General features: G+C 38.5%; 1 protein-coding gene across 1 annotated transcript in view; it reads right to left on the bottom strand.

Moving 5' to 3' along the window:
* Window positions 1–25,059, bottom strand: part of LOC126377509 (pikachurin-like) — a 250,069-nt gene that overhangs the window by 78,255 nt on the left and 146,755 nt on the right. The window contains exons 4-8 of the mRNA XM_050025256.1: window positions 19,799–20,015; window positions 19,158–19,302; window positions 18,395–18,509; window positions 4,438–4,639; window positions 1,009–1,153 (exon numbers count right to left, since the gene is read on the bottom strand). Coding sequence (XP_049881213.1) covers window positions 1,009–1,153; window positions 4,438–4,639; window positions 18,395–18,509; window positions 19,158–19,302; window positions 19,799–20,015 — 824 coding nt within the window. The remainder of the gene's footprint in view (window positions 1–1,008; window positions 1,154–4,437; window positions 4,640–18,394; window positions 18,510–19,157; window positions 19,303–19,798; window positions 20,016–25,059) is intronic.

The raw sequence follows: 25,059 nt of genomic DNA, 5'->3' as shown, positions 1-25,059 counted from the left end.
TAGCAACTTTTAACCACGAAACTCGAAGACAATTAAAACTTTCAAATTATCCTGATTTGATGCAGACATTACTAAATTGGTTTTACGTTTAAAAGGTCGGTGGGGCGGACTCCGAGAGGTCAAGTCCTGACAATGCTCCGTGGAGAGCGAAACGTGTGATGATATGGTAAGTATTTTTGGTGGTGGGCTCGCTTGTGTCATTATTATTATTACTATGGCAGACAAAAATAAAATATCCTGCGTGGATCATATATCCAGCTTAAGCTCCCCTAACCAATTCCCTGCCGCATCCGTCACACAATGCAGCTCGGCCATGCCACCTGGGAACCGGTGTAGAGGGCACTCGTTCACTATGTGAGATATGGTTTGATCCGGGTGACCACATTCACAGTATGGCGACTCCTTTAAGCCCCATTTATGTAGGTGATGGTTTGAATTTCCATGGTTGGTCCTACACCGGTTCAGTCGGGTCCAGATTTTTCGTTTGGAGTCAAGCAACCCTCAGCGAGGGGTCCTGAATAAGTTCCGAATTTGCTTGTGTCATACATGTGGTATATACAGGGTGTTAGTGACATCGTAACGAGGCCATGATACTGAGTTGATATCCGTCGCGACGTGGTCAAACGCAGTCAAATCGTTCAGTAATAATAAAAATAATGTATGTATGTATGCCGAGCCCAGTCGGTAGAACGCTTGCCTCTCACTTTGAGGTCGCAGGTTCGAATAGAGCAGAGACTTAAACCAATGATTGTCGAATTTGTTTTCGAATTCACGTTTCGATAATCAATTATTATCACGTGCTCAGCGGTGAAGGAAACCCACATTCACGAGAAATGCATTATCAGAGTTATGTGACCTAACATGTATTGGGCTGGTTTTCCCTTCGCGGGTTGGCAGTAGCTTCTGTAAAAAACCGGACCTGTCAAATCTGCAGGTTAGGTAAGCGGACCCTGTGAGAAACGGGATAATGCTAGGGAGATGATGATGTATGTATGTAAATCTGCTTACCTTAGACCGCCCTCGGACCCGCTTCCCGTTATTCAGCCGTAGCCAGGCATCCCAACGGTGGCGGTACACAGAGATGGTGTTCCAGTGGCCAAGTCTGACTGGCTCCGGAGACCGTAGGACGCCCGCGCCGCTACCACAGTCGAACCTGGTACATGATGGAGCAATCAGCACATATATGATAGCGCAACAGTGAAATACATTTTTTTAAATCTTTTTCTTATTACAGAGGGTTTTATCAGGGACTGATAATGCCACCCCCGATGAAAGACTCAGTACAAATGAGTGTGTGTACATAAACAAATCATTTACTTAAGCTATTCTTCTTAAAGCACAGTTAACTATTTTATACAAAGCTTTCGCTTTAGTGAAATATTGATAATCTAAATATCGTATTAACAGTAAACAACAGATGCGGCTAGCAAACAAAAACTTGCACTATTTACGACACACGTTCAAGGTACGGTAGGTGAGGACAACCCTTATAAGACGATGAGCTGCACGAGTTATACCATTGACTGGAAGCCGTATCCTCGCGAGCTAGTAGAGGCGGAAGAGCTCGACCGTCGGCCGGCTTGAGGGCAGCCGTCACTGTTGATGGCTTTGTTGTTTTGGGTTCTGTCCATCTTCTTTCGTTTTTCGTTTCTTATGTTATTATATCTATCTATTTGTGTTTATTGTCGCTGTTATCTATGTATCTATCTGTTTATTTGTATTTTCGTTCCCCAAAACAACAAAGTCTCTAAAGGTAGCTATTATATTCCCCTTCCGCTTGATTGAGGGGAGGCCTGTGTCCAGCAGTGGGACGCATAAAGGCTGTTTATGTTATGTTGTGAAATAGACGCATAAACCCGTCTAGCAGTCTATTATCACAATATGAAATGTGCGTGAATCTTTAAAAATAACAAATAATCTGTTAACCCTTTTGAAACTCCTAATGAATAACCATATTAACCCTAAAATCCGTATAATGCTGGTAAATGCGCTACTGCACGGTAGATGGCATTGTTTATTGTTTTTAATCTCACAAAATGGCCGTTTCTTTTTTTTATCGTCACCCCAGTGTCACGGGGTAATTGTCTTTGTTTTTTACGGAGAAAAAGCATTTCGCGTAAAGAGCCGTAGCTAGGGTTTTTTTTTTGTAGAAAGTTCCGGACCAGAATTTTATTTGCAGAAAGGGCAGCCGGGAAGTATATATACTTGAAATTGTGATTGTGACAAATGATCCGTTTTGCTCGTCGTCACCAACTAGCAGTGGAACAGTGTTCCTCACATCCGTCGCCTTATAGTGAAGACCAGGTATTAAGCGGTTTTAAAAAAATTACATCGAAGCGAAGGTTAGTGGTAGGGCTGGCAGAGGAAGACCTAGAAGGACGTACATTCACCAAATTCGAGTATCCTTAAAAAGGTTCAACACGATCTACTCTAAACTGGCGTGTGTGTATGAAACGATTGATGAATGTGGAGGAAGCAAGAGAAGTGTATGTATTTTTAATGTGATTCAAGTGCAATAAAGAGTCTTTGTATTGTATTGTATTGTATTGTAAGTGTGTCAGGATCGAAGCAAATTGAATTCCATAGTCTAGCTTACCCCGGTGGGAAATAGGCGTGAGGTTATGTATGTATGTACATTTTGATATGATTTTCTTCAACAAAACATCGATGTATTTCAATTAATTTAAATCCGGGTCGAAATTGAGAACACAATTTTTTACCTGAATTGAAATTAACGTGTCTATTGTGAGGTTTTGTTCACCAAACTCACAACCGAACGTGAATTTTCTAAAAAGCGCAGCGTGGTTTTTACTATAAAGCAACGATATAATCTGATGCCCGTGCCAGTGGTTGAGGTTGAAGGTCTCGGGTTCGAATGCCGGTGGGGACATATCACAAAAATCACTTTATGATCCCTAGTTGGATCAGGATATTACAGGAACTAAGAAGATTTCGGGTAAGTCGTACACTTATGTCAACTAAAAGATTTTGTTTAAGTAGTTTTTATTGACACTTATAGATTTTTTGCTCTGTTATAAATACGGGCATGAGTTAAAAATGTATATACAGGGTGTTAGTGACATCGTAACGAAAACTTTGAGAGATGATTCAGACTATAATTCTGAGTTGATATCAAGTGGAATTTTTTGGATTTTTTTTTCCGTCCGAAAATAATTAAAAATTACTCAAAAATATCATGAATTTTCCGACAGGAAATTCCACTTGATATCAACTCAAAATTCAAATTATAAATTCAAAAAATATTTATTTTCAAAATTGGCTTACAAAGTTAGCGCTTTTTGAACGTCAAAAAAATTAAATTACAAAAAAATATTATGTAACTAGCTGTAAAACTACTACCACATCGGAATCTGTAACGCTGAGGGAAAGACGTGGCCAGAAAACCTCCCAGCACAGGGCCCTAGTCCTACTGTTTCATGTTTTCCTTCCTTTTTTTTTAAATCCAGTTTGTATTGCATAATTTCTGAAACTCAGAATCATGGTCTGAACCATACCCCTCAGTATTCGTTACGGTGTCACTTACACCCTGAATAGTAAGAATACTTAACTAAGTATACAAAATTGTATGAAAAGTGTCTCAGTGCTTGCCCTGATGGCAGTTTAATGAACTTAGCGAAGGCTTCAGAAAAGCTCTAAAAATGGTAATCACTTTGCTAAGTCGTGATCTCGTTTTTATTGCTCGTCGTTCTAATTGGACACTTGTTAACTTTATACTGTATTTAAAGGATTAAGTTGTGAGACGGCTTGGGAGTTACGAATTAGGCCATATTTATAGAGAATTGGGTCGTGTAATAGGTTCAAGATAAATTATGAAATTCTGATTACTAAATAAAGACATACGCACAGGACCGCAAAAAATGGAAAGAGGAATGGGAGGCCTTTGCCCAGCAGTGGGATCTAGTAGGCTAGATTAGATTAGAAATAAAGACAGATCTAGAACTAATCTAAATCATTCTCATTTTTCTACTTAACTTATTTATGAATTTTATCAAGAAAAACGTCTGACATTTTATCACGTTTTTGCATGATGTCACTAAAGTGTGCTTTTTCATACAATTTCCATAGTTTTGTGTTTTAACGTTAAGTAAAAAGTAACCGACTTGACTAGTTGGAAACTAGCCTATTGGTGCGCGTGGGGCGTCGAGCGATTATTTCAAACATTATGGCGATTTATAGCAGCGTTCATGTCAAAAGATTGTGACCCTTTGAGATCCCTCAGCGCTACTCATGTGTCCGGTTAAGTAGTTAATATCATACGCGGCAAATCTACAATGAGTCACTCAATAAGTCAATAAGTCAAGAGCGCGCTCGGGTCGGTCATAGGTGCACGCATTAATACGCATGCCGCGCACTGCATGCAGTGCAAACTATAACTTTCTTACATCTAAATATTTGATCGTTAAAAACCCAACGAACCTCAATTCAACATGTCCATTCCTCAGTAACAGCGCTAAGTAATCGCCTGACAAGTCGTCATGTTCGCCTGTCAGCAGTAATACGCCGCGCGCGCGCTCCGGTCTCACGCGCAGGCGCAGCCGCACGCGTTTGTACGCGCCGCGCAATGCGTGCAGCGCGAGCCACGACGAGCCTGAGAAGCGTGGCGTCGAGATCTTCGAGTCTGCGGACAAAATATGTATGTAATAAAAACATAATATGTAATTTAATTATGTTTGACGTTCAAAAAGCGCTAACTTTGTAAGCCAATTTTGAAAAATAAATATTTTTGAATTTTTGAAAATTAGCAGTTAAATAATATAAGCTCACGGCTATATACCTATGGGGTAGCCAGAGGTACATTCACACCTCACCGAGCTTTACGTTAGGTCAACGTGAAAGATGGTGAGCCTATCGCTGTCTATAATGGTCGAGCCAACTGTGCTAGTGAAACTGCACATGATAAATTAATTACTCTTTGTTCCATTTTTTACAACTGACTGTTTCAAATTTTGCCAACTGTCTGCTTTTCGAGATATTACACTCTACGTTGCTCCACATTTTACAGCATTTTTTTACGGATTTTAACTAGACAGTGGTGCTAATTCCTGTAAACACCATCTAATTTTATTTTAAGTTATATCTGTCATTTTCTTATCCGCCGAAAAGGAAAGGGATGAGTAATCGACAAGCATAAAATTTATGGAACACACGTCAATTTTAAGCACAAATCTAAAACATCCGTCTAAAAATTTTACATTGGTCAATAACCCGACAGAATTAAGTTGACAGCACACGTCAAACGGTTTGCATACCAGCGACATACCTTTTTGATTCGCCCGGGTTATTCATTCATTTACTCATTCTTCCTAAAATTAAGAGCTGTCAATCATCCGTCCCTTTCCTTTTCGGCGGATAAGAAAATGACAGGTATAACTTAAAGTAAAATTAGGAGGTGTCTGCAGGAATCGAGGCCATTATGGAACTTTGTCAAAATTTGGGAACACTCAACAGTGCTGCCGCCTACATTTGAGTTTCTAGTTGTTCAATCAATTAATCAATCATTTATTTACTTACAGGAAACGATATTACATTTAGGTACAGCATGTTTCGCCAGAATAGATATGTAAAATAAAAAATAAAATAAAAATAGTAAATAATCATTGGATAAATTCATTATCATTATAATGTACTTTGTCATTTAGCCATTGGTACAACTTTGTCTTATTTATATTTTTGTTGTTCTTATTATAACAAAACATAACACAAACAGCCTATATACGTCCCACTGCTGGGCACAGGCCTCCCCTCAATCAACCGAAGGGGGTATGGAGCATACTCCACCACGCTGCTCCACTGCGGGTTGGTGGAGGTGTTTTTTACGGCTAATAGCCGGGACCAACGGCTTTACGTGCCCTCCGAAGCACGCAATCATCTTACTTTTTCGGACAATCAGGTGATTCAAGCCTGAAAAGTCCTTACCAAACAAAGGACAGTCTCACAAAGTGATTTCGACAATGTCCCCATCGGGAATCGAACCCGGACCTCCAGACCGTGAGCCTAATGCTCTAACCACTAGACCACGGAGGCTATTGAATTGCACCATAATTCAACATGAAAAAACTTAAAGTATTAAAACAAGAAGTATTCATAACATTCCTCTTACACGCATAACCACTCAGCTTACATAATCAGAGAGGGTTGAGGGTTGTGAAGCAATCACTTACATACAACACATGCTGTTACAACGCATTCAATTTAGCAAATGTGTCATGAATGACGTAATAAGTAGAGTCGTCATGATCGATCTGTCTAAAAGCGGGACATTGAGATAAATTAGCGGGACTTAGCGGGACTCACACTTCACACAAGAAACGTCAATTTACACAGACACTACACATTGACGTTATCGTACACGCGCATCTGTGTGTGTGACGTCTGACGCCCATACGATTAAAGACTAAAGTAAGACCGAGGGGGTGAGGTAAACCCAGCTCAGCTACCGGTGGGGCGCGGAGAGTTGTCGTTCTATACGTAGTATTATTCCTTATTCTATGATGTAACCGTGGTAGCCCAGTTGGAAGAACGCTTGACTCTCAATTTGAGATCGCAGGTTCAAATCCCAGCATAGGCTTAAAGCTATGATTTTTTTGAATTCGATTTGTAATAGCCCTGTTTGTAGGACGCGTGACTTACATCACAGTGTCCCTGGTTCGAAACGGGCTCTAAACCGCTAAATTCGACTTTATGACTTTGAACTAATGTTTGGATCATAGATATTGATAATATGATAATTTCTGTTTAACAATAAGACCGCCTAATGTGCTTATTTTCTCCGACTGTTAATATACTATATGTTATATGTGCAATAAAGAATTACTAATTGATGAATGATGACTGATTTTATCGATTAGTGAATGTGTAGAAAGCAAGAGAAGTGTGTCAGGATCAAAGCAAATAAAATGCCATAGTCTCTGCTCACCCCGGTGGGTAATAGACGTGAGTTTATGTATTTATGTATGTGAAGAATGATTGATTAATATGACGTTATTTCCAGGATTTGAGCCCAACTAAAGGCATTGTTTAATACCTCTAAAGTTAGTAAAGTCGTTATGTTGAAAGCGTAAATAAATATGTTGTCCGTGTGAACGCGCGTTTTATAGTAATTTGTATTATTTACTAATCGGGACATTTACCATCTCGTACAGTCTTTGTCGGACAGAAATCAGGACTCTTGAAAATCGGGACGTCGCATACAATTCAGGGCACAAGACGTCACTACGTCACAAGCAAATCTCTAACCGTCGTATAAGCTTCTGTGACATTCACGAGAGTAGAATCAGACAGAGCGACATCTGCGTACAAAGCATTGATATGTTGTGGAAATCACAACATATTCGAACAACATACATAAAACAATCATCATCATCTCCCTACGCCGCTAACACAGGGCCCGCTTACCTAACTTTAACATTTGACAGGTACGGTTTCTTCAGCTTTGGTGTTGATTTTATATAAGACCATTAAGCCGGCCCCAGAGGGGAAAGAGTCACCTTCTCTTCCCTCCACTTGGGGCAATTCCTGTTCGGCGCGTCCTTGCCGCGGTGGCTGAGTTCGGATAGGGACCCAGATCTACGGGGTATAACGTAGAACCCTTGCCTAAGGATACGGGTGAAGACCTCAATGGTTACAGAGGTGGAGATGGGAGCCATCGGTACGGCAATGCAGGACGGAAGGGGCGCGTCACAGGGACTGTAACCTGGAACCTGACAGAGGGCAGCAGTAACTGTCAGTACTATTCAGAGGCGGAGGACAGGGGTCCTAGTTCGGCTTTGGAATAGACTACTCTGGGCGCCATCCCACTGGCGTCAGACAGTACTGCGAGGCGAAAGGCAAGAGGGAAACCACTGCCCTATTTTTCCCTAAAAAGTAGCATGGAGAATGATACACCGACAAGAGCGTGGCTCTTAAATTAGTGATGATGATGATGTGGGTTTCCTCACGAAGTTTTCTTTTACCGTTGAGCACGTGATAATCATTTGATCCAAACATGAATTCGAAAACAAATTTGATTGTCATTGCTTTACGCTTGTGCTGGATTCGAATCTGCAAATAAATTACTTATAGTAAATACAGAAATGAGTTGTATATTGTATAAGTATGTATAATTAAACAACAAAGCTACAGTACTGTAGTCACGCTGACTGAATTCGTGTCCTAATTAGAACGTTGACGGGCGCGAACGAATTGACACGCACGCCTAGTCTGGTTGTCTAGTAAGGGTTAATTTGTCTGATTATTCAAAGCGTTGAATAGTATTTGCCTATTTAACTCCCCGATACCGACCCCGCCGGCGTGGTCAACGATTTTCCTCAATCAGTGCTTATCGCTATCGACCCACTAGAGTCGATTAATTCTTTCAAATATTTACCCTCTCAGACGACGCCCTGAGCCGAGTTTCGCACTCAACTGGCCACCCTCAGGCCTGTTGTCTTAAACATTGTACCGGGTGAGAGCCTTCAGCGCTCCCCACTTGTCCGGCCAAGTAGTTAATGCCATCTGCGGCAAAACTATAATTCACGAATACTAACGGGGATGATTCAGACCATGATTCTGAGTTATATCAAATGGAATTTTCCGTCGCAGTATTCATATTTTTTTTGTTTTTTTTTTTATACTTTTGCGATGGAAAAATCCACGTAATATGAACTCAGAATAATGAGTCAGAATAATGAGTCATCATCTCATCAATGAATCATCATCCTACTCAGTAATCGTTACGATGTCACTTACACCCCTTACAAGTACATACAGGTAGCCATACAAGTAAGTATGGAAGTTTCTGACACCGTAACGAATACTGAGGGGGATGATTCAGACCATGATTCTATTCTCGTTACGGCGCGGCGTCACTAACACCTTATATATTATTTATACCTACTTATACTTGTACTTCCTTATGTAAACTCATGAATGGAAAATGTTCTTTAATATCATGTACAAAATTGAGAAGCGCGTAGCATAATTGAGTTTATCGATTAGACGCGTTCAAAACGCACTTTACTACGCAGTCGCTACGCCGTAGCAAAGTACTACTTCAAAGAGTTCTATTTTTGTAACCCTCCTACCCTTTTACCATGGCAGGGGCCTTAGCCAGGTTACAAACGATTTCGAAAAGCGACACTGTAATCGAATGAAATGTATGAGATTGATGTGTCAAATGTGAATTGTTTATTTTTGTTTTTACAAATACAAAATGTTTTATTTCCTTCCTTTCTTTCTTTTTTTTTTTTATTTTTTACATATTTCCTCGCTTTATGATTGCCGTAAAGAAACCGCTTTAAGCGATAAGGCCGCCATTTACCAAGCACCTTACCTAGTTAAGTTTCTTTTGTAACCATTTTCGTTTATTTTGATACAATTTTCTTTGGTGCAATAAAGTATATTTCTATTGTGTTTTGTACTTTATTTGTTAGAAACAATTTACAGTAAATAATTCTCGAGAAATGCATTTCGGTGGTATGTACTTTATTTATTGTCTTCTATGTATTGTTTGTAATATAGTTTATCTAGTTATAAGTACATATATTTTTCAACATTTTATTATTATTTTTATTTTTTTTGCACTGTCTATCCCGCTACATTTTTCATTAAATTCATATCCTAAAGGTTGCTTGGAAGAGATTGCTACCTTAGCAATAAGGCCGCCTGTTGTACTACCAATTTAATTATAATACTTATGTTTTTTTAATGTGATTCAAGTGCAATAAAGAGTTTTTGTATTGTATTGTATTGTACCCTAATCGGTGTTGAGTTGGTTTTCTCTTCGCGAGTTGGAAGGTCAAACAGGCAGTCGCTGCTGTTAAAAACTGGACCTGTCAAATTTTCAGGACACTGTCCCTTTGGTATCACCTTTTACAAAGCGCCGGAGGTAATAAGAATGTTGTGTCAATTTTAATTAATTGGGCGAGTTTTAATTAATTAAATAATTAGTTGGGCGATAATTGTACCGTAAGGTATATTTTAAATATTTTTAATTGAAACGTTATGTTTTTATAGATACATACATACATAACCAGCCTATATGTATAAGTCCCACTGCTGGGCACAGGCTGTTTTTATAAAAAACTAATTGGAATATTTTTGTTTTTTATGCAGCAGTTATTTTTTTTATTTTTTTTAAATATCTCCAAAAGTAAGCTGAATGGCGTGTATAGGTACTTTGCCTTTGCTTAGTTTGTATTCAAATTTTAATATTGACATTTTGTTAGGGTAATGTGCCCAAACTGTGGACGGTCTCTAAGAATAATCAGGCCCATTAAGATATAGTTTATGCTTCTAATAAATATGCCAAACAAAATAAAATAAAATAGTGCTTAGTATACCTAATTAGTGGTGCTAATTCCTGCAGACGCCATCTAATTTTACTGAGACGGGTAATCGACAGGCATAAAATTTATGGAACATACGTCAATTTTAAGCAGAAATCTAAAACAACCGTCTTAAAATGTTACATCGGCCAATAACCCGACACAGTTAAGTAGACAGCACGTCAAACGGATTGCATAACAGCGAGATGCCTATTTTATTCGCCCGGGTTATTCATTCGTTTTAAAATTAACTTGTTGACAATCATCCGTCCCTTTCCTTTTCGGCGGATAAGAAAATGACGGGTATAACTTAAAGTAAAATTAGGAGGTGTCTGCAGGAATCGGGGCCATTATTGAAGTTATTTATTTTTTTTGAGTTTTAGTATTAGCGTTGAACTTTTTTCCCTTAAGTACATAAAGTACACGAATTGGGTATTTTCGATAAATTACGAAATTCTGATTACTAAATAAAGACAGATGTAAAGGCGACAAAAAACATTTTTTGTTTTATATTTAACCAATTCATGAATTTTAATTTAAAAAATGTAATAATAATAAGTGTGACAATATGTCACGTTTTTCTATGACGTCACGGGTTGATTTTTCATATAAATTCCATAGTAATTTCGTGTTTTGACGTTTACTAAAAAGTAACTAATTTGAGACGTGGGAAACTTCCCTAGTATCTGTACTGGACAATTTGGTCTAAAAAATATTTCTAATTTAAATTTGAATAGTCGACGCAATATGACAGACTATCGATCATCATCTTCCTAGCATTATCCCGTATTTCACAGGGTCCGCTTACCTAACCTGCAGATTTGACAGATCCGCTTTTTTACAGAAGCGACTGCCTCTCTGTCCTTCCAACCCGCGAAGGGAAATCCAGCCCAATCCAGGATAGGTTACATACCTCCGAAAATGCATTTCTTGGGAATGTGGGTTTCTTCACGATGTCTTCCTTCACCGCTGAGCACGTGATAATCATTTATGACCAAAACATGAATTCGAAAACAAAGACAATCATTGATCTAGGCCTGTGCTGGATTCGAACCTGTGACCTCAAAGTGAGAGGCAACCGTTCTACCAGCTGGGCTACCACGGCAAAATGACAGAGTATCGACATGAAACAAAAAATAATGTCTCTTAACATGAAAGGTGGTGTTGAACTGTGACTATAACACTCCATCACGCCTCCCCATAATAGAGGGAAGCTGGAGAGATCAAAAGGGGACTTTCACCCTCGTAATATATACCTGTAGCTATAACATAAGTGTACAGGATGTTAGTGACATCGTAACAAAAACTTTGGAGGATGATTCAGACCATGATTCTGAGTAGTCGTTACATGAGCCATGTCAGGGGACTTTAGTAGCTCAATAATAACCCTGACACCAGGGTTGATGAGGTTGCTAGTTCACTTCACAACCCCGACGATAGAAAAAGAGAATATAAATCAAATAACGCGAACAGTCAGTAAATTTCGTATACAGTGTTAGTGACATCGTAACGAAAACTTTGAGGGAAGGTCCAGGTCCAGACCATAATTTTGAGTTGATGTCAAGTAGAATTTTCTGTCATAAAAGTATGGAACTAAAAATCATTTAAAAAAATACTATCATGAATTTTCCGACAGGAAAATCCATTTGATATCAACTCAGAATCATTGTCTGAATTATCCCCCTCAGTATTTGTAACGATGTTACTAACACCCTATCTACTTGCGTAGCTACCTGTATGTACTTGTACAGGGTGTAAGTGACGTCGTAACAAATACTGAGAGGGGTGATTTAGCTCATTATTCTGAGTTAATATCGAGTGGAATTTTCCATCGCAGAAAAAATAAATCATGAATTTTGCGACAGAAAATTCCACTTGATATTAACTTAGAATCATGGTCTGAATCATCCCCTTTAGTATTCGTTACGATGTCACCAACCTGTACATGTAGTCTTCTTCGTCTTATCGTGTGGGTTGTGAGGTGGAATACCAGCCTCATCAATCCTAGTGTCAAGGTTAAGGTCAAGGTTATGATTGAGCCGCCAAAGGCCCCTGACATGGCTCACGTAACGATTACATAACATAACATAACAAATACTTTATTGCACAAACAGGAAAAAACAAAAAACAAAACAAAAGAGAAGTAGAATTAGTACAATAGGCGGCCTTATTGCTAAGTAGCAATCTCTTCCAGGCAACCTTTAAGTATAGGAGATATTGAATATTATGTAATATAGCGGGATAGTGCAGCATGGGAATACTTGTACATATAAAAATAAATACACTTTCGACTACATAAACTACATAATAATATTACTCACTTACATCAGTAAATAGTAACCGGGACCAACGGCTTAACGTGCCTTCCGAAGCATCAGGTGATCAGCCTGTAATGTCCTAACCAAACTATTTGCGTTACATTCGATTCACATTCCGGCTCAGCAAACACTCAAAATCTTAATTAAACATTTCCGACACGAAAAAACCTACTATCTTTTTTAGTACAATCAAGTAGACGTTCTATTTTTCCTGTTACAGTGTCACTGACACCCTGAATAGCCTGAATTCACTTTGTACACGGTACTCGACATACACGAGTAGTTAAATGAATCGTTTTGTTGAAGACGCGTGAATATGAGGGGCGTTCTTGGCTACGTTCCTAAAAGACAATATAGATGGCGCTGTACAGATATTTCTTCGTTTAACTTTCTAATTTCATGGATAACGTACATATGCATCTTTTATCTTAGTTTCTAGATGTAAGTGATGTCTATGGGAATAAATGATGACCCTTTTTATTACACCCAGGCGCAATTATTATTCTATCCATAATTATTCTGACCAAAATAAAGAGAAGCAATATAGGTAGCAACATTATGTGATCCAAATCAAATCAAATCAATTTATTTGCGAGAACACATAGAATACAAAAAAGGTGGCAAAATAATTCAAATAATAATGCTGTGATATGTTCGGCCTGCATGCAGGCGTACAAATATACATAAAAGAAGAAATGGTACATTGAAAAGAAAATTAATACTTATTATTAAAAATTATAAAATTTAATTCTTTTTTTTTTTTTTTTTTTTTTTTTTTTTTTTTTTAATCTACGGCACACATATACATTTACAACATTAAAATATACACACATTTACATAACAAAATGAAACGCCATAAAAATAATTAATTAATTAATTAATTATTAATTCTTTTTATGTTCAAAATATTCCTTCAAATTATAGTAACATTTCAAATATCAAGTAACAATTATTTTTATATAATATGCTTCTGCCTTTACATTATACATATTTTTGAATAGTTTTGTATCAGAGCAATGAGAAAATAGGTAATTATCCAGTGAAATCTGAACAGCGCCATCTATAGTTAGTTTGGAGAAACGTAGCCTAGAAAGTCCCTCATTAAGAGACACGTGTGTATCACTCATTCACTACTTGGTCAAACAAGTAGTGAGCGTTGAGAGAAGAAAACACCCCCGAGAGTACACAGATTGGTGTCTTATATCAGTTTTAGAAATACTTCATTTAATGAAAGGGACGACCTGCTGCAGTTTGCATTTAAAGGGGTTCGTATCCCGGTGGGGACATATCACAAAAATCACTTTGTGATACCTAATTTGGTTAGGACATTACAAGATGATCACCTGATTATCCGAAATTAGATGACCGTGCTTCGAACGGCACGTTAAGACGTTGGTCCCGGTTACTACTTACTAATGTAAGTACGTAGTTATTACATGAGTCTTGTCAGAGGCCTTTGGCGGCGAAATAATAACCCTGACACCAAGGTTGATGAGATTGGTAATTCACCTCTCAACCCACACGATAGACGATAGAATAAGACTACTTACTGATGTAAGTATGTAGCAATTACATGAGCCATGTCAGAGGCCTTTGACGGCGAAATAATAACCCTGACACCAAGGTTGATGAGATTGGTAATTCACCTCTCAACCCACACGATAGACGATAGAATAAGACTACTTACTGATGTAAGTATGTAGCAATTACATGAGCCATGTCAGAGGCCTTTGACGGCGCAATAATAACCCTGACACCAAGGTTGATGAGATTGGTAATTCACCTCTCAACCCACACGATAGACGATAGAATAAGACTACTTACTGATGTAAGTATGTAGCAATTACATGAGCCATGTCAGAGGCCTTTGACGGCGCAATAATAACCCTGACACCAAGGTTGATGAGATTGGTAATTCACCTCTCAACCCACACGATAGACGATAGAATAAGACTACTTACTGATGTAAGTATGTAGCAATTACATGAGCCATGTCAGAGGCTTTTGGCGGCGAAATAATAACCCTGACACCAGGGTTGATGAGATTGGTAATCCACTTCACAACCCACACGATAGACGACAGAAGAAGACTACTTACTGATGTAAGTATGTAGTCATTACATGAGCCATGTCAGAGGCCTTTGGGGACGTCATAATAACCGTGACACCAGGTTTAATGAGGTTGGTAATCAACCTCACAACCCACACGATAGAAGAAGATCACAAAACGTCGACGTCTTAGACTCTTGCCGGAGAGAGTCGAATATTAATTTTTTTTAGAAAATACACAATACATATAGATAAATATATTATATTATATTATTATATTATATAGATTGCTACTTAGCAATAAGGCCGCCTATTGTACTAATTCTATTTCTCTTTTGTTTTGTATTTTGTTTTTTCCTGTTTGTGCAATAAAGTATTTGTTATGTTATGTTATGTTAATAAACCTTTCAGTAACGTTTTATCCAACAAAAGACAATCTAGAAGCACAGAAATTCGCACTGAATTTCCACCAAGCAGATTTACTTTTAAGGATTGATAGCGCAAAGTTCATCAGTTTTCAATAGCCCCCCGTCGATTTATCCCTTTGTCGCCACCCTGAGGGTACCTCTAGAGGTAAGGAGCGATTTTTATCGGAGGGTTCACATCTGTAGGCACAATCGTAAATTGAAAAATCATCGATTTTGTTTAAAATAGAATCGCTTTTTTTGATAAACGTTTTTTCTTTGTTTTTTGCTACTTACGAAAAACAAAAACAGCATGAATCCAGTTCGTTTTCTTCCGTTGTCAGTCATTAAAATCGACAGAGCATTGTGTGTTCTATACCTATGTACCTACGTACAATTATTATTAGTAATAAGCTTCACCTTTCGTCATATAGGGTTGTCGCAACATAATTTATTTAATAATTCACATTTATTCTACATTCAGTGAGTACTTAGCTCATCTGTGATGGATGAGTGAGATGAGTGAGTGAGTACTCCAATTGGGTCATAGTCGTGAGTTTCTTTATGCTATGTGTCTACACTCAAGTATAAGGCGGCCTTATTGCTAAGTAGCAATATCTTCCAGGCAACCATTGGTTATATAAGAGATAATATTATTTCTTTTCCTTTTGTCTCTCAGTCCAGTTCTATTTCTTAAGTCACAGACTACTCAGTAGTACTGGGAGGTTAAAATGGCCACATCGAAGGAATTCATCTAAAAAACCAATATTGCTATTTGACATTTGTTTGCATTGCGCACTTACTTTTATATGCGCAAATGTCAAATTGCAATATTGCTTTTTTAGATGAATTGCTTCAATGTGGCCATTTTCGCCCCCTGATGTTTTAAAACTTTTTCAGCTCAAATATTCCAAGCAATCCAGCCTTTCAAGCTTTCATCTAGCTGCGAGGACTCACAGGCTAGATTACATCCTCAATTTATACATTTACGACACTACAGGTCTACAATAAGGGTAAAAGGCAACCTGATTGCTCCCGCAGCTATAGATCAAGCCCCCGGAGCTACTTAATACGACTCGCCCCCGCATTCTTCAAGGGGCGATCAAAGGCCCCCTGTAATCGAAAACTCAGTGTTAGGCCCCCGACTACTGCGGACGGCGGGCCACAACGGTAGCGAGTTCGTTTCATAATTGTGTAGAAGTACATTTTTTATCTTTGGTAGTGTTGATGAAGGCAGAAGGTAAGAGGGAAACCAGTGCCCTATTTTTCCCTAAAAAGTAGCATGGAGAGAAATGCTACACCGACAAGAGCGTGGCTCTTAAATTAGTGATGGCGGTAAATAGTACATGTTAATCACGTTCCATCTGATTTATTTTTTTTAAGTTTTCGTCACACGGTTCTGAGGGTCTAAACCCGCCACTTTGAAGCAATTCATGTAAAAAGCAATATTGTAATTTGAAAGCGCATTATATAAATAAAAGAAAGTGCGCAATATCAACAAATTTCAAATAGCAATATTGCTTTTACAGATGAATTGCTTTGATTTGGCCTTTTAATCCCCCAGTTTAGGACTATAAGCGTTTGAAGTGGTTTTAAACAAGGTCCACGGTGTAAATACGACCTTTATCCAATTTGAGTAATATTGATGTTAAATAGACGCCAGACGGCCTTGCACCTAACATAACATTTCTTACATTTTCTCAAACATGAAAATTGGCACACAGTTAGCCATGTTACCGGAAGTGAACCGGCCGCCATTACGGTTCGCTTCCGGTTCCCAGTTCCCTTAGCAGTTGTTATTGAGTTGGAGGTTGTCCCGAATCCGATTATATTACGAGTTTGTATGTTGGCAACATTGTTAGTTTAGGTTGCCTAACATAACCTAACAATAGGGTATTTGATTGGGTCAAAGATAAATTAATAATATAATAATAAGTTTTTTCTTAATAATAAGTTGTGTCTTAGGACTTCATATCAACAGTGGCTGCAAGTTGTCTTTGATTACTTGTGGCTCTGCCCACCCCATTTGGGATTACGGGCGTGAGTTTATGTATGTATATATGTATGTATAATAAGTTTTTTATTTCCAAAAATAACACAAACGAAAAGTTACAATAGTGGTTGATCGTACAGAGTTTTGATACAGATAGTGATTCTCTGTCCCCCAAACTAGGAAAACCTGTATTTTGGGGGGTCAGAAAATTTATAATTATTCTTCTTCTATCGTGTGGGTTGTGAGGTGAATTACCAACCTCAGGGTCAGAAAATTTATAATTATTAATATGAATTATAAAATGCTAATCTAGAAATAAAAGCCAATCTTAGATGATCATAAATAAATCACATTTTACTTTTCGACTTATTTTCTAATTTTATTTATGAATATATAGCTTCTATGCTGTTCTGGGAGCAAATAAAAAACATAGAACACGTTCAGCTGCTTGTCTTCCCGGGCATGTCGTAAAAACCGACAGAGGGATTGCGTCCTCTAACATGATGGACTAATGTTATGGGCGATAGGCTGATCCCTTATCACCATAAGGTTCATCATAATACATCTTAGGACTTCGTATCAACAGTGGCTGCAAGTTGTCTTTGATTACTTGTGGCTCTGCCCACCCCATTTGGGATTACGGGCGTGAGTTTATGTATGTATGTTATTTATGAATTAAGTAACAATGAGTACGACGTTTGACCGCTTTTATTGATGACGTCACAGGACAGTATTTCCATACAAACTCCAAAGGAAACTTTCGTTTTGACGTTTCGTAAAAAGTATCTCATTTGACTAGGTTGTCAACTAGCCTATTTACGTACGTTCCGACCGGAAATTTGAAAAATACAAAAGGCTGTAGTTTATTTTTGTGACTTGAATGATATTGACTTCCGATGCTTTGAGATTCTCCAAAGCCTCCGTGGTCTAGTGGTTAGAGCGTTGGGCTCATGATCTGGAGGTCCAGCTTCGAATCCTGATCGGGACATTGTCAAAATCACTCTGTATTTTGTGTGGTAAAGACATTGCAGGCATGAATCACCTGATATTTAGAAAAAGTGAAATTATTGCATGCTACCGAGGGCACGATAGACAACCACCTTATATTTTTTAAAACTTCCTTCCATCCCACTTATGCCAACCTAAATTCATACCATAATCAACCAAGTCCCCATTCATTATCCTTCCATAGTACCTCTACCTCTTTCATAGTATGTCTTACTGTCTACTCACTTATTGACTCTTAAAAATCTACCCGCGCGAAACTAGACATGGACCGCCAGTGTTATGTACAGGGTAACTCACCAGTTTTGCACTTGCTGGTGGAAAGGGGGCAAGAGCATCTTGCGCCGTCACAACTGGTGCAATCACAGTTGTCCACTGCCGCCGTCCAGGGAGGAGACACTGTCGCTCCAGGGACCTATGGATTGGAAGGTTGTTTTAATTTTGCAACCATAAAAAAATAAATAATTAAATAATAAATGTTTCCCCCAAAAACCCAGAATAGGACTGTCCCACCTATCCACAATGGAGTCCAGGAGGCTGTTGGTACCGCCCTTCAATCGACTTAACTGGGATGGCAATCGTTTCCGTACTATAGCGTTAAACCCATCAGTTTTTTTTTTTACTGACTTATTGTAGATTTGCCGCAGATGGCATTAACTACTTGGACGGACAAAAGGGGAGCGCTGAAGGCTCTCACCCGGTACAACGTTTAAGACAACATGCCTGAAGGTGCCCAGTTGGGCGCGAACCTCGGCTGAGGGCGTCGTCTGAGAGGAAAAATATTTGAAAGAATTAATCGACCCTAGTGGGTCGATAGCGATAAGCGCTGATTTAGGGAAATCGTCAACCATGCCGGCGGGGTCGGTATCGGGGTCTTGAAGTGTTTGGTGTCGCGAGCTGATTGGCTGCCTCTATGGCTAGAGTAATCGGGTCGTTGGGATCGTATATAACGTCCTTCGGACGCAGATACTTTTCAGTACCCATCAGTGAACGCTATGATGTTCTATTTCAGATTGGTGTTCAGTCAAATCTTAAGCGTAATTAGAGACAAAATGATACTCACTTTTTGTTCTAAGCTGGGCCCAAGCGTGGTCACCTTTAGTTCACCATCTTCAAACCCCTCCTTTTTCTCATCAGCAATGATATTCAAATCAATTTTACTAACGCCATCTTCTAAAAGACTCTTCAGTCCGTCAGCTTCTTTCGACCTTTAAAAACAATTATATTAATTAAAAACTGTTATTTTATGCCTGTCGATTACGCGTGTCTCTCCTTTTCGGCAGATAAGAAAATGACAGGTATAACTTAAAATTAGATGGTGTCTGCAGGAATTATCATTATTATATAACTGGCTTTTAAAATTGGATTAATATGATGCTAAAATTTTTGATATTGTAGTAATCTCTCGCACACATATATCTTATACATACGCCTTATATTATTATGAGATATGATCGTCTACCATGCTCAATTGAGAGATCACCTTAGATTGTAACATTTGAGTGTCTACTATTACAAATTACAGTATGGATTTACAATCATTTGAGAACTGATCGTAGATATAAAAAGTTTTATTACCTAGCCTTCCACCTTCAACGGCCTCTGTGGTCCAGTGGTTGAGCGTTGAACCCAGGACCTCCGGATCGTGAGCCCAACGCTCAACCACTGGACCACGGAGGTCGTCACTATAGTGATTATTATTACCTTTCTCCAGTGTAAGTATAGCTCGGCTTGGTTGTTCTGAGTGGGTTTAGTTTTTTGTCAACTTTGGGCAGTGTAGTGGTAAGTCTGGTTTCTCTTATGGTATCACTTATTCTACTGGACGGTGCTACTTCAAGTTCCGCTGAGAACGAGACGTCCTTCTGGTAGAGGACATCCTCTTCGTCGTCTGTTGTGTCTGACGCCTTAGTTGCGTTCAGTTCTGTGGACAAAACTTTCAGTTAGTCAATAGTAAATAATCACCTGGACGTGATTGGAGATGACCGTGAGGAAATGAATTTTGCATACATGCCCCGCAGTACTCTGTAAACACAGAAACCACTGCCCTATTTTTCCCTAAAAAAGTAGCATGGAAAATGCTGCACCGACAAGAGCGTGGCTTTTAAATGGATGATGATGATGAGACGTGATTGGAGATGACCGTGAGGAAACCCACATTTCCGAGAAATGCATTTTCGGAGGTACGTGACCTAACCTGTATCGGGCTGGTTTTCCCATCGCGGGTTGGGAGATCAGACAGGCAGTCGCTTCTGTAAAAAAGCTGGACCTGTCAAATCTTCAGATTAGGTAAGCGAACCCTGTGAAAAACGGGATAATGCTGAAGAGACGACAATAAAACATTCACAGTGATTTCATACACAGCGTGTATGAAACGATTGATGAATGTGGAGAAAACAAGAGAAGTCTGTCAGGATCGAAGCAAATGGAATTCCATAGTCTCTACTTACCCCCGTGGGATATAGGCGTGAGTTTATATATGTGTGTAATAATTATCATTATTCAAATAGGCTATTTTCCAACTAGTATTTTTTTTGACGTGACTTAATATAGATTTGCCGCGAATGACATTAACTACTTGGCCGGACAAATGGCGAGCGCTGAGGGCTCTCACACAAAAGACGTTACGAATGCTATCTACGAGGATAGACGGGGTACGGCTATTGGTCGAAGCCCTCGATATAATTCGCGCCGCGCGGGACGCGGTTGCCATGACACGAGGGTTGTTATTTTTTTTCATTTAAATACTAATTAGAAGCTTTTAATTTGGAGTGTTTTGGCTAGACGTCTTGACCTTCAAATAAGAGATCGATTTTTTAAGTTTAATTTAGTTGTAGGTAGGTAAAGTTGGCAGACTAGTGGGTTGAAACACGATTAAGGGGCTCTCTTCCAGTATTTATTTTAGATGTGACTTATTGTAGATTTGCCGCAAATGGCATTAATTTTTTTGCAAATAGGTGTGACAGCCCTCTCATACAAGGATCTCATAAAGCGTGTCAAATCCCCTCTAGTTATAAGGTACTTACTAACATAAGTTAAATGAATTGTACTAACAAATAAATGGATCTGTTTTGTCTTTAATAAATATAATTATTATTTATCTTTATAATTCTCTCCGAAGAGGTACAAGTGGCACGGGCCGGCCAAGTGCTTTTATTGTTTCAGAGATAAGAACTTCCTGACGATACAGCATGTATTTAGAATTAGTGCTTTTTTGCCTACTTTTTTGCTTGTTTTATTATTATTATTATTAGAGACTAATAAAGTTGCGCTTATGTAGAAATACTAGTTCAATACTCACATAAACCAAAGATTGTCGAATTTGGTTTCGAATTCATTATGTGGATCATAAATGATTATCACGTGCTCAGCGGTGAAGGACAACATCGTGAGAAAACCCACATTCCCGAGAAATGCATTTTCGGAGATATCTGACCTAACTTAGTAGTAACCGGGACCTGCGGCTTTCGACCTTCCGACCTCCTGAATAGCTTTTAGTTAATGTCTGCTAATCTTCTTCTTATTGTGTGGGTTATGAGGTAGATTACAAACTGCATCAACTCTGGTGTCAGGGTTATTATTAAGCCGCCAAAGGCCCCTGACATGGCTCATGTAACGACTACATACTTACATCAGTAAGTAGTAACCGGGAGCAACAGCTTAACGTGCCTTCCGAAGCACGGATCATCTTACTTTCGGGCAGTCAGGTGATCAGCCTGTAATGTCCTAACTAAACTAGGGATCACAAAAATCCCTTTGTTTTTTTACCGGTATTCGAACTAATAAATGAGTTGTCTGAAGCAAACACTATACAATTTATTTAGCTCTTAGAAACGAGTCCATCGACTGGTTTATAGATAAAATACTTTTCTTATTTCAAAATATGTCTGTGAACATTTTCAAACAGAATAAACTAGAAAGCTTAAAATATTCCAAACTATTCCGTCAAGATATTTATGAAAGCGTTTCACAAAGGCGGTAGATATAAACATCGAAACGCATCCAACTGAAACCAATGTAGTGTCGGCTCGGGAAATGGTTCTATTTCTTTGAGAGACAGAGAGAGGACATATAATCAAAGAAGGCAAATATTATAATCAAAGTACATAAGAGTAAACAAACAAGATAAATTACAACAAAACATTTGATAGCCCAGTGAGTCGTGGTAGCCCAGTTGTTAGAACGCTTGCCTCTCACTTTGAGGTCGCAGGTTCGAATCCAGCATAGGCCTAAACCAATGAATGTCGATTTTGTTTTCCAATTCATGTTTGGATCATAAATTATTATCACGTGCTCAGTGGTGAAGGAAAACATCGTGAGGAAACCCACATTCCCTGGTATGTAGCTAACCTAACCTAACTTGTATTGGGCTGATTTTCCCTTCGCACGTTGGAAAGTCAGACAGACAGTCGCTTCTGTAAAAACCGGACCTGTCAAGTCTTCAGGTTAGGTAAGCGGACCCTGTGATGATGAAAACGGGATGATGCTAGGGAGATGACAACAAAACATTTAAAAGAAAGGTCATGCAGGCAGTTGGTTAGGCATATTAATAGGAGTAGCGACATTCGTGTCTTTTTGAGAATACCTAATAGATAGATCACGTCTTCATCGTGTTAAGACAAGAAAAATCCAGTTTGCTAGCGAAAGTAACAAAATCTAAACTTTTTACACTTTAAAGCCACTTAAATCCATCAGCTCGAAGCCACAAAAGCGGTCGATTTAAACCTCCTAATGGAAGTGTTGGGGAGTGCAACAATTTCGTCGCTTCACACTACCCGCGGTAACTTTACACGAAGGGAACTCAATTTATACTTCCTATGTCCGAAGTAAATTGAAAATGTAAACCTTTTCACAAGTGAGTGCTTGTTGGTTAGTATTTAAGAGTAAAGAAAGGCAGTTTCGTTCACACTATTTAGAACCAAATTAGCCCAGTTTATACGTACAAAGTCATCTTTGCTTCTAAACTAGAATATAACAACACAACACTCATACAACAACATAGAATCACTCTTGTATCACAGATTGTAGGCGCAGCGCGAGCCTATTGCCATTAACCGGGCATAAATGCTGAAAACTGCGTGATATCAATTATCTATTTAATTCTAATTCAAATTCATCTTTATACAGTTGGTAACATAGTTACACTTTGAATCGTCAATTTTTACATAACGAACGTCTCATCCGCCTAAAACTACTGCAGCTTCTCACAACCTGTAATTACTTTGGGGAAGGCTTATGGCCATAAACATATCCTAAAATAATTAGCGTAAACACTTTGTGATCCCTAGTTTGGTTAGGACATTACATGCTGATCACCTGATTGTCCGACAATAAGATGATGATCAACCTTATCTCGTGTTTACTTTTATTTAAAAGATATGAATGCATCGGATTAACTGTCTGAGAACTGATATTAGGTACCTAAATTACTCAGTTGTATATTAATATTTTATGTTTTTTTAAAGAACTTCTAGAGCCCTGTGCCGTGGTTTTTTTCGCAGCTTCTTTTCCCCGGCTATACAGGATGTGAGAGTGCAGTAGTTTTAGGAAGATGAGACATTCGTTATGTAAAAATTGACAATTCAAAGTGTAACTATGTTACCTACTGAATAAAGATATTTTTGAATTTGAATTTGACTCCAGTAGAATGCATGACAGTATTATTTTCGTATTATCATGTTGGCAGTATGAAATGCTCGATTGCAGTGAGTCAAGTCGAGGCCGAGGGCGTAAATGTCAACTTAATACCAAAATGCTCAGCTGAGGCAGAGTCGAAAAGAGGAAGAGACGAGTGAACATGCGGCTGTAAATCTCTTTATGCTAAGTGGTTTAGCACATAGACTTGGACCGAAACTAAACAGGATATTGTCAGAAAGCGACTAGGTTGAAAAGAGATAGCCGTATCACGACTCCGGTGCATAGAGTGGGAAGGTTATATTACGTATTTTCATTGATCGTATAGGGAAGCCATTAGCTTCAAGATAAATACCGGGCTGTTGCTGTAGGGTATTTAAAAAAAATGTAAAACCATACTACTATATCCCAACGTGGTAAACGTTTATCGTAAGGGTAATTTTATCGAGCTATCGAGGAAAATGTTGTCATTTTCCCTAACATGCCTTGTTAAAATTTCTTGCGATTGTCCATAACTTATCGATTTCGATAAAACTTATCGACTCGATCGATAATTTTATCGCGTTGCGCATGTTGGAAGGGTTGATTTAACGCAGTAAAATCCCGGTATTACTTATGTATTTTAGGTAAGTATTTTAGTAGAGGAAGGGGAAGACCAAGAAGAGCTTACATGGAACAGATTAAAGAGAAGGCGAACGTCGTGTCTTATAAGACACCTCTCTTCCTTATAGGAAGTGAAGGAATTGGCCTTTGATAGACAAGAATGGAGAATGCTACACCGACAAGAGCGTGGCTCTTAAATTAGTGATGTGTGATGATATTTAGTAAAGTTGTAAGTTTATTTTTGAACATGAATTAAATTAGGTAGGTACCATTAGAAAAACAAACAATTTTTACTACTTAGAATAATCGTATGGATATATCTATGGATAAGGTTTATTCCAAGCATTTTACATTCCTTATGGCAACATTTCGGCAGCCAATTCACAACTGGGGCACGAACGTAGACCATGTTTGTGACAGCTGGCAACTGCTGTCTAAACCATAAAGTTGAGAGTTACCGCTCTGTATTGTTGTCGTGATGTTATAGAGTTATGTAGATGTTGGAGAGTCTACAGTTCATTCTTTATAGGATTACACGGAATTAAAATAAAATAGAAGTCACAATCATAGGTATTTTCTTTTGTTGCACCATCCCGCATCCAAGTTGTTTGTAAATGTTTGTTTCCTTTTGGTGGTTGCCAAATAAGGCCGCCCAAATTGTACTGTATTCATGTGTTATGTCTGATTGTTGAAATTTAGTTCTGTGCAATAAAGTACATTTGATTGATTTG

The sequence above is a fragment of the Pectinophora gossypiella genome, chromosome 23 (assembly GCF_024362695.1).
Source record: "Pectinophora gossypiella chromosome 23, ilPecGoss1.1, whole genome shotgun sequence".
NCBI classification, from domain to species: Eukaryota; Metazoa; Arthropoda; class Insecta; order Lepidoptera; family Gelechiidae; genus Pectinophora; species Pectinophora gossypiella.
This window is presented reverse-complemented; position numbering and strand designations above follow the sequence as displayed.